The sequence below is a fragment of the Aegilops tauschii genome, chromosome 2 (assembly GCF_002575655.3).
Source record: "Aegilops tauschii subsp. strangulata cultivar AL8/78 chromosome 2, Aet v6.0, whole genome shotgun sequence".
Taxonomy (NCBI): Eukaryota; Viridiplantae; Streptophyta; class Magnoliopsida; order Poales; family Poaceae; genus Aegilops; species Aegilops tauschii.
The window spans coordinates 13,335,669-13,346,928 of NC_053036.3; the positions used below are offsets into that span (position 1 = coordinate 13,335,669).

The 11,260-nt window shown below is 46.2% G+C and overlaps 1 protein-coding gene across 1 annotated transcript; it reads left to right on the top strand.

Moving 5' to 3' along the window:
* The first annotated feature begins 2,662 nt into the window (after window positions 1–2,662).
* Window positions 2,663–4,219, top strand: LOC109752455 (putative 12-oxophytodienoate reductase 4). Its single transcript, XM_020311347.4, has 2 exons — window positions 2,663–3,411; window positions 3,531–4,219. Exons 1-2 carry the CDS (start codon window positions 2,886–2,888, stop codon window positions 4,112–4,114), a joined length of 1,110 nt encoding a protein of 369 aa, XP_020166936.1. The 5' UTR covers window positions 2,663–2,885; the 3' UTR covers window positions 4,115–4,219.
* The last annotated feature ends 7,041 nt before the right edge of the window (window positions 4,220–11,260 follow it).

Sequence of the window (11,260 nt, forward strand, 5' to 3'; positions counted from 1 at the left end):
ACAGGCGGGCCCACTAATCATAGAGACTTAGATTACTAAGTTATTCTTTTTCATAGCTACAAGTGGGCCCTTTGCCATGTCAGTGCCACGTCAGCCACATATGATGCCATGTCGACGTACTTTATGTCTACGGACAGGATTAGCACCGTATATGCACGTTCGTGCCAAGTTTTAGAACTAGTTTGGCGTATTTTTCAAGTTCAATCACTAAAGTGAACATCCACAGCAAATTCAAACACCACGGGTGTATTTACCTCTCCACAATACAAGCACTGTCATGCAACGCCATCCATCCATCCATCCATCCTGCAAGCGCTAGGGCTGGCTGGATGCTCGATCGGTTCATGGCGTACTTGGTGCCTCGATGGGGCCAAATAGATAGTTTTATGGCCCATTTAGACAACCAACTGGCTCTTTGATTTTTCTGCAAATTTTTTTTTTTTGCATTGAACATTAGCTAGCCAGCCAGAGCAAACCATGTACGCAGTACGCGTACATGTAGATTTGTTTTGTACAAAATGAAGGTAGTCGCCCTACCTTTCCCTAAGGAGAACTCTGCCAATGACCACTATAGGGAGAAATCAAGCCTAAGGGCAAATTAGGCATTAGCCAACCGGACATGGCCGCTGTGAATTAATAAGCCGACCTCCTATATAGAGACGATGAGCCAATGAGGTTGGCAAGAAGGCTAGCAGCGAGACAGCCGTTGCTAGCTTGGAATTTGATGGAGATGTGAAATCGGAGAAGAAGGTGCTTTGAGACGGGTGCTAAACACGTGTCATTTTTCTTTGCACAGATTTTATTAGTTATAGGCAAAAAGACCCGGTTTCATTTTTCCGTCCCACGGGAACGCCGTCGTGGACCATAACTTCCCCTGGGGGTAACCGGTTTTAGCATGCAATTTACTCTGTGAATGCACCCCCGATGCATGGTAAGTACACTCCATAGAGCTCTACATCTGCGGGCGAGGTAAATTTGTCTTTTGTGAATATAAAAAATCCTTTAGATTTTTAAATTAATCAATTCTTTATAAACTGACAAAGAACATTTCCTTTACAAACGGTGCTCTATGAATATAGCTCTTCTTCTTATCCTTATGTTGATCTGTATTTGAAGGGATGAACATGTCTTGAAAAAAAGACACTATAATCGACACCAACACAAATTCACTGCTTTGAAGTAGGATGTTCCAATAAAGTTTTGATATTGTAAAATTGGGCCTAAAAATTAGCTTCATCGGATCCCCTTCAATTATTGGTGATCACCAAGCATTTAGCCCAACTCCCCTATATGGAGGGGGCCTTGGCTTTCTCGCAATACCATCCCTAAGCTGCCCATCACCAACAACCGTCCTGCCACCGTTGCAACACACATGCCTTTTTGCTAGTTAGAATAATACATTGTGCCTTGCGTAAATACATTGTATATTGACTAGGGTATATACTCGAGTTGCTACAAGAGTCAAAAGTGCCCAGAATTTATATTTCAGAGTCGAAAATAATACCTGCTGATTTTGTAATATTAAGTGAAGAATCCTCCTGATTATGGTGACTACAATTCCTCCACCCGGGCATGTGTAGAAATCCCAAAATACATGCAATCCCAAAGGATTCGATAAAAAAAAGGCCGCGTTGTTACTTACCAGAGTCCCACCATGAATCTACAGGCGTGCTCCTCCATCGCCCCCGCTGAGGCATCGGAGGCCATGGTCTTGCCGTTTTGGGGCTGGAATTGGGCGTCAGCGGTGGGTGTGTACGACAGAAAAAAATGAGGCGTGGGCGTCGTGCGCTACTATACATCAATCATGGTCATGCCGCTCGGCAAGGCCTGATATCTTGGAGTGATTAATGTTCAGTACTTGCGATCTCAAGGAAAAAGAGGAATGGTCGTGGGCTGTTGCGTGCGGGGCTGCTAGGTGACTCCGAACATTAATGATCAGAGATTTACCTGTTGCGTCCCTGGGCCATGGCCTACCTGCAAACCTGGGAGGGGGCCCGGGGTGGCCGCCCCCCTTGCCCTTCCCCCGGCCCGGCCCTGGCCTACACTCAACAAAGGTATGCCGAGTTCCCTTGACAAGGAACGTGGCAAACTGTAATGACATGTGCCACTTCTTCACTCGTCGAGATTCTCTAGGTTCCACGATCGGCAAATGTTTGCGAGTCCGGCTCCCTAGGACTTGGTGAACACTGGGCCACACGTCACGTTCTCATTCGTTTGAAATTTCCTGAGTTCGGATGTTGGGGCACTCTGCAACATTGATTTACTATTATGAATGTTGATATTTGTTTTCAAAAAAATGAAATTAGGGGAAAATTAATATGTAAAAAAATGGAGGGAGTACTATTTTTGTCAGCACCAGCTCTGCGTGCTCAGCTAAGCAGAAAATATCTTTTTTTTTAACGCCTAAACCAAGTAGGCCCAGTGTCAATGTTGACAACAATATGTCAGATAGGCTTGGTTTCAGCATGGATGTTTTATCCCAAAACAACAGGGTTTGATGCGTGACGGTGACCTGGATAGGATAATTGGTCATGGATGACGCATCACCATCGATGCTGCAAGTTGCAGCTGCATAATTTTGACCCATGATCCTAGCAGCCTCCATCTTTCTTGACCATTATAGCCGCCACTACAGTCGCCACCTGCCACTCTCTTCTCCCCTTCCCTCGGCCACATGATCCACTCTCCTCACCTTACTCAAAGTCGCAACTAGCATGGATACGACGTGGACAGTCCGAATCTCACACCATTTTTTCATATTATATACAATCTCACAGATCCCATGGCGTGTGCAGTGTGCTGTATAAATTAGTGGATGCCTCCACCTTCATCGACCACCTCCATTGATCAAAGATCAGAGCTCAGGAGCTCAGGAGCTCGCAGCAATGGAGCCGCAGGCCGAGCGCAAGCCCATCCCGCTGATGACGCCGTACAAGATGGGCACGTCGCTCGACCTCGCCCACCGGGTGGTGCTGGCGCCGCTGACGCGGCAGCGCTCCTACGGCAACGTGCCGCAGCCGCACGCCACCGTCTACTACGGCCAGCGCGCCACGCCCGGCGGGATGCTCATCACGGAGGCCACGGGGGTCTCCGACACGGCGCAGGGGTACACCGACACCCCGGGCGTCTGGACGGCGGAGCAGGCGGAGGCGTGGCGCCCCGTCGTCGACGCCGTGCACGCCAAGGGCGCCCTCTTCTTCTGCCAGCTCTGGCACGTCGGCCGCGTCTCGTCCTACGGCTTCCAGCCCGGCGGCGCCGCGCCCGTGTCCAGCACCCAGAGGATGGTCGGCCCGCAGGTCAGGCACGACGGCACCACCGAGGAGTTCTCGCCGCCCAGGAGGCTGGCCGTGGAGGAGATCCCCATGATCGTCGACGACTTCAGGAAAGCTGCACGGAACGCCATCAACGCCGGTACGTACATCATCAGAACATATGTTTCCTCTGCTTTGCATTTTACACTCTGCTTTCCTCTACTGTACATTTCAACACTTTGTTGACACTCTGCTTTGCTCTGCACGCGGACGGGTCAGGCTTCGACGGCGTGGAGATCCACGGCGGCAACGGGTACCTCATCGAGCAGTTCCTCAAGGACAGTGCCAACGACCGGGACGACGGCTATGGCGGCAGCCTGGAGAACCGGTGCCGCTTCGCGCTGGAGGTGGTGGACGCCGTCGCCAAGGAGGTGGGCGCCCACCGTGTGGGTATCCGCCTCTCACCCTTCATGGACTACATGGACTGCCACGACTCCGACCCGCACGTGCTCGGTCTCCACATGGCCACGAAGCTCAACGACCACGGCATCCTCTACCTCCACATGATTGAGCCCCGGATGGCCCTCGTTGACGGCCGGCGGGTGGTCCCGCACCGACTACTTCCCTACAGGGAGGCCTTCAAGGGCACCTTTATTGCGAATGGCGGGTACGACCGGGAGGAGGGGGACAAGGCGGTCGCATCGGGGTACGCCGACCTCGTCTCGTTTGGGCGGCTATTCCTCGCAAACCCAGACCTGCCCAAGAGGCTAGAGCTCAACGCGCCGCTTAACAAGTACAATAGGATGACGTTCTACATCTCTGATCCCGTCGTCGGCTACACTGACTACCCGTTTCTTCCTTGATGTGTCATTGAACCATGGATAATGATTGATATTATGTCATTTCTACCGTGAATAATGTGTCATTCACTCATTGTCATGTGAATTTCAAATGGAACATTTTCTTTATCCCAGCTCTTCCCTTTTTACCCGCGTAGGCCCCATGGTACATGTGGCTTTTTTATGTAGAATTTTTCTGGTCATGAAAATGTCGCAAAATTATGAGTGTATAAATTTTGAAGTTTGAAATTTCAAAATTCGGAATGATTAATTTTAAAAGCACCGACAAAATAGGTTGAATTGCTTATCATATGTGTCACGTGGGTATGAGGGTGCAAATTTAGTACGAAAGCTTGGACAAAATTCGTGATGGGTGGTTGAAAATAAATATCCCATTATATACCGGTGGGTGCTTGCGTCCTTGGTGGACCACTGGACCTGCATCAGATCGCAATAACAGGTACGTAACGTTGTTTTTCTTGACACGTACGTAACTTTGATTGGAGTCCGAACCGAACACTAGGTTTTGCCTGCATCTTCAATATGAGACTCTGCTCAAGCAAATCGCATCCAGACCTAGAGGCCTAGAGGGTAGAAACCGAGGAGCGACTAATCAGGCATGACGGCGATGGAGACGGCAGGGATACAGGCGGCGGCAGTGGCGATGGAGACGGAGACGATGGCAGCGGAGGCGACGATCGCTGGCGGCTCCCGCCGGCTGTCCGAGACTGATCAGCCCGGGTCGAGCTCCCCGGTGGCGCCGACGTGCCAAAAACTTGCCGATGGCGACAAGGCGGATGCCGGGAAGGTGAAGGGGAAGGGGAAGAGGACCGTCAGGGTGACCCAGGAGTACATCGATATGCTGCTGCGTCTGGAGTGGGAGAACCCCCTGCCCCCCTGCGACATGGACTCCCTCGACGTCTACACCGGCAATCAGCCCTCAGCCCTGGAGAAAGCTCCCATGAAAGAATTCTTGCTTTCTACGTCTTTAATTCATTTATTTTCCTAATAGCGTTTGTGGAATATCAAACCAAACGGTTGCTACATGAATATAACACATTTTCACTATATTTTGCCCACAACTTTTTACATGCCTCAACATAAACCTTGATGTACAAGAGAATGAACTGAGTTGCCCTGGTTATGTGGTCTGGGCATCCAGAGAGGTTGCAGAGTCGGCGGGTCAAGACATAATAACATGACTCAACATAAACCTTCACGTGCAAGAGATTGGAACTGGGCTGTTCCAATCACATTGATTAGGATTTTCCTCACAGCTGTTCAAGAAAAGTTTTATAGTCGGAGTATGTCAGTATATAAGAATCAGCGGGGATTACATGTGTGTATGGAGAGACACGGGCAGAGAACCGACACCATCTGGCCTTTGATGTAAAAGTTGAAAGCACAGTCCGATCTGCCATGTTTTTTTGATCAAAAGGGGTTTCTCCCCGCCCCATTTTTATAAAAAACGGAGCAACGCAAGTCATCAAGACTGTTACAAGCAACCGTGACTGCCAGAAGTAGCAGACCAGAGAACAGAAAGAGCTACATCCCCTAGTTTTTAAGCAGACCAGACTGAATCAAAGTAACCACAAGGAAACCTAAAGTCTTATGCAGCCATGCAAGGCAAGATATAAGTCATCATCTGGGTCGCGGCAGAAGTAGGACGAAGGGGGAGATCGCTACGTCTTTTTCCTCCATCATCACTCCAAGTGAGCCTTCAGCGTCCCACGTCGGTTCTTCTTCGCGCACGCCCTCAGGCCCAGGCCCAGGCAATCCTGAGCAGCTCTCCTCTTCGTCGATCCAGAAGTTGAAGGCATCTTCTCAGCAGGACCGATTGATCGCCTCCACAAAGAATCTTCCATTGATGTAGCGATGTGCTGATCCTTGCCAAGATTGCACGGGTGCTTGTCCATGGTATACCCTGAAAACACATATCGTTACGCATAGTCCAAATGCTCCAAATGGTAGCAACACAGGCAATATTGACAACAGATTTCTTATTATTCACATTCCAGAAAGAGGACAATTCAGCCATGTTATTAGGGATAGTGAACTCAAAAGAGTCAGCCACATCACTCCAAACCTTTCTAGCAACTACACATTCAAAGAAAAGGTGGCAGACTGATTCCTCCTCATCACAGTATAAGCATTTTAAGTTATCCACCACCCTTCTTTTGTTCAAATTATCTCTGGTGAGGATTTTATTATTAAAAGCTAGCCACCAAAAGACTAGATACCTGTGAGGTACAGCAATCTTCCAAAAGTTTTTCCAGACAGGAGTAGAAACCATGTTATGTTTATGGAGGATTTCAACGAAGCTATGTGGTCTTTTCAGCATTTTTCTATGACATCAAGGAATGAAGCCCAAATGCTTGCCTTCGGAGATGTACTTGAAGCATGTGAGTTGACAGATATTGGCTTTTCATGTATTGCACACACATATGATAATAAATGGAATGGAAGGCGCAATGTAAAGGAGAGACTTGATAGGGTGGTTGCAGACAACAAATGCAAGGGATATTTATTCTGATGCCTCAGTAGTTCAACGGGTGAGCCCATGTTCTGATCATATCCTTGGGAGGGCCGTTTTGGCGCTGGGGTGCATATGCTCCCTAATGAACACTAACTTCAAAATAAATAGTAAATAAAATTTAAAAAATCTATTTTTTTTGTAGATCTTCATGTTAGCGTAACAAACGCATTTGACAATTTTCATGTGAAACGGGATGATAGTGCTTCGTCGGTGAAAAAAATAAGTGTAACATTTGAATGTAAAATTTGTCGTTCGACTTGTTTTTTTGCTCAGATCAAAATACTTAAACTTTTCTCCTAAAAATTTGCAGCTACCATTTTAGTGTGACAAAGAACACACCTATTTTTTTCAAATTTTTTGACATTTGCAAAAAAAAGTACATTTTTGATGGGTAGGAGAATATGCTCCCAAGAGCCGAATTGGATTTCTGTCACATCCCTCTCCTACTCAAGGGTGAAAGGGGAGAGGTACAACAGCATTTGTCAAGTATAATAGATGTAAGATCATGTGGGAAAGAGAAGCTAGTCTAGCTGAAAGAATTGAGTCGGCTTGGGGTAGACCTGGCACAAAGCTAACATCAGGGATGCCAGGTTGTGGCTGGGAATCCTCATGGACGAGCTGCATGTTTGGAGTAAGGCCACGTATGGGAAAGTGGCCCGTGAGATAGAGCAAGCTCGATGCCAAATGGAGCAACTTATGTCAATGAATGCAGGTAGTGACGATATAAGGAAAGTGTCTGATTGCATGGACTACTTTACATGGAGGAACATATGTGGATGCAAAGGTCACGTGTTGACTGGATTCGAGGAAGGTGATTGCAATAAGAAATTGTTCCACCAAAAGGTTGTTTGGAGGGCTTGAAAGAACAAGGTGAAGATCCTACTCGATGATGCTAGTACACCACATAATGATCAGAAGGTAATTGGAGGTATGCTAAATGACTGTTTCCAAAATGTATTCATATGAGATGATAATTTAGTCCATGAACTCTTGCTGAACCTTTTCGAGGAAAAAGTGACAGCGGATATGAATGCTCGGTTATGCTCTGATTTACTGGCAAGGAAATTGCAGACAGTCACTTTCAGATCGGTCCTCTGAAGGCCCAGGATGTGATGGATTTCCGGCATGTTTCTTTCAGCATAACTGGCTTATTCTGAAGGAGGAAATCATGTATGCTGTAAAGGGATATTTTAGAACTGGAGTCATGCCGGCTGGCGTGAATGACACGGTGATTGTTGTTATTCCAAAAATAAAATACCCATCCCATTTCTTTGAGTTCTTATCCAATATTCGTCTCTCTATAATATTGTTCAGCGTAGAGAGGCTTATGTTGCAACAGTATTACAGTCCATTCCTCTTAATATTCAATTCAGGAGGACTTTAGCAGGAAACCGTTGAGAAGCTTGGCTCCATCTTATGAGAAGATTGATGGATGTTCACCTTTCTCAACAGGCAGATCAGTTGCACTGGAACTAACCAAGAATGGAGTGTTTTCGGTAAAATCCATGTATTTGGATATTATCAACTCTGGATCTATCCCTCGATCTGTGCATATTTGGAAAGTCAAAGTGCCCTTAAAAATTAAAGTATTCATGTGGTTGTCCACAAACAAGTCATCCTCACTAAGGACAATTTGGCAAAACGTAACTGGACATGATCTCGAAGATGTAGCTTCTGTGATCATAATGAATCTATCAAACACCTCATTCTTGATTGCCCAATAGCCAAAATAATATGGCGGTCTGCTCATATAGCGTTTAACAATACTCCTCCAAATAGCATCCACACGTTATTTGGGACGTGGCTGAATGGAGTTGAGACAGAAATAGCAAAACATATCCATGTAGGAGTATGTGCTTTTATGGGTTATATGGAACTGCAGGAACGATTTGATTTTTAACAGAACAACACATATTCATTTCTTGTAGGTTATTTTCCGGGCAACTATATTGATCCGTATGTGGTCGCTACTCACTCCGACGGATGCCAGGGAGCGTATGGTTACTGGGTCTATCCGTTGGGAGACGATAGCGCGGACTATCTTCAACCGGTTTGGATGGCGGTCATGTAATAGGATAGGTGTATATTTTCTTATCTATCTTTATTCCGCCGGTTGTGGCTATCCCATTTTCATATTTTTTGCTCTTTGTGAGACCTTTTACTTTTTGAGACTTGGAGACTTGGTTGAACTGTTTGCTTATTAATAAAATGGCCGCATGCATCATTCTGATGCAGAGGCCAGGGGAACCTCCTTTTCGAAAGAAAAAAAATTCTTTGAGTTCCGCCCCACCCGTTTGTGCAATGTCATATATAAAATTATTGCTAAATGCCTAGTGAACTGTGAGACCGATTCTCAATCAGATTATTCCCCCATATCATAGTGCCTTTGTTCCGAGACGATTGATAACTGATAACACACTGCTTGCTTTTGAGTGCCTTCATCATATCTAGTAGGACAAGAAACCAAAGAATGGCTTGTGTGCTTATAAGTTGGACCTGTCAAAGGCGTATTACCGTATTGACCGGGGGTTCTTGGAGCAAGCAATGCAAAAGTTGGGCTTCGCTCACTGGTGGATAAGTTGGATCATGACTTGTGTTACCACCGTGAGACACTCTATTAAATTTAGTGGAGCCTGCTTGGATTCATTGCACCGTCGCGAAGTCTTTGGCAATGCGACCCCCTCTCCCCATGTTTGTACCTATTTTTTGTCGGCGGGTTATCGGCATTGTTGAGACAGGGTGAGTAATCAAATGTCATTCATCCAGTTAAGGTGTGCCCATGTGCACCTGGAGTGTCTCACGTTCTATTTGCTGACAATACACTCCTCTTTTTTTAAGCAAAAAGAACCAAACACGGAAAGTAAAGGAGGGGATAAAAAATTATGAGAAGGCAATGAGATAGTTGACAAATCCTCAAAACTGCTCCATTCAGCTTGGGGACTACTGCCCAGCAAATATCCAGCAAGAAGTGAAACAAACTCTTGAGGTCCACCGAGTTGATTCTGAGGGCAAGTATCTTGTCCTCCCAACGCCGGATGGAAGGATGCATAAAGTCAAATTTCAAATGTTGCAAGAGAGTTCGAGCAGAATTTTAGTGTGGGGAGGCACTTTGTCACATGCCACAAAGGAAATTATGATCAAGATCGTTGCACAAGCCATGCCCATGTAAGCTGCCATATACGGTTTGCGGCGATCTTACAAGGCTTGTTAGTTATTAATTTTTGGTGGGGTTCAAAAGATGGGACAAGAAACACACATTGAGTTGTGTGGGAGAAAGCGACTCAACCGAAAATGAAAGGGGGCACAGGATGTCGGGCCCTGTTAGCTCGGCAAGTGTGGCGGCTGCTCACTAACCCGGATTCTCTCTATGTCCAGGTGCTTAAGGCGAAGTATTACCCTAAAAGTGAACTCCGGGATACCGTTTTCTCAGGTAACACTTCACCAACGTAGCACGCTATACATCATGGCCTGAAACAACTCAAGAAGGGACTTGACGGATTGGCAACAGGGAATAGGTCCATATCTGGAATGACTTCTGGAGTAAATATTATGCTACTACGTGTCATGCATGTCATGCATGACAATAAATAATATCTATAATACTAATCCATGATACTATGCACTATGATGATAGTATTATACACTAGTATCATATGTGATACTCCAAACGACAAGTGGGCTTACCTTAAAGAGTAGTACTCCCTTCTCCCCATAATATAAGAGCGTTTTTTATACTGGTATAGTGTCAAAAACGCTCTTATATTATGAAATCGGAGGGAGTAGATGATAACAAATGTGCTTGCACACGATTGCATTCAAAACCTAGCAAGGGGGCTGTTTTCCACGTGTGCAAGGCGTTTGGCCGAACCATGCAAGTGGTAGGCAGCTGTCCACTAGCACGTGTGCAAACTAACATGCACGTTCTACATGTGAGATGTGACTTCATCCGGCTAACCCTCCTTAACTAACTGCGGGTGAGAAGCCCTCCTTAATTAATCTCATAAGGTCAAAAAATTGGCCGCCATGTTTTCTTTTACACACGTGATGTTTGCATGCATGAACCAAAATATTTTTTTATGTTGCACTTTTATAGTATATATCTTCATGCATACACATATACATCACCACATGGTATGTGTGGTAATTATAAGCAACTTTTTTTAAATGAAAATCAAGTTATGATGATTTAGTTTTGTATAGTTCTACTATATAAAACTAAAGTATGTGGCCCAGAAAAATAATCCATAATTGAAACTCATTGATGCCTAGTAATCATCATCACGCTAGAAGCTAGATAACTTAAATTAGAATAATTCCGGTAAATTTGATGGGATACACACGGGCATAGCGTCTACCACGTGGGGGGCGTGTCCGTTAACCCCGACGGCCGGAGCGCGCGCGGAAGAACGTGCGTCCGCGCGGGCTTGTGCTGTGCAAGGCCGGGTCGCCGTGCCATGACGGCTCGTGCGTCTGCCTCTGTGGAGGACCGTGCTATTGAGTTGTGGAGCCACCCACGTTTTTTGCCTTTCTTCTTCCCCGTCGCGGTCGCGGCACGGTCATCTGTGCGGCAAGCGCACTCACCAGCTAGAAGATACACTATATAGGAGCACTCGAGCAGCCAAGCCGATCACACT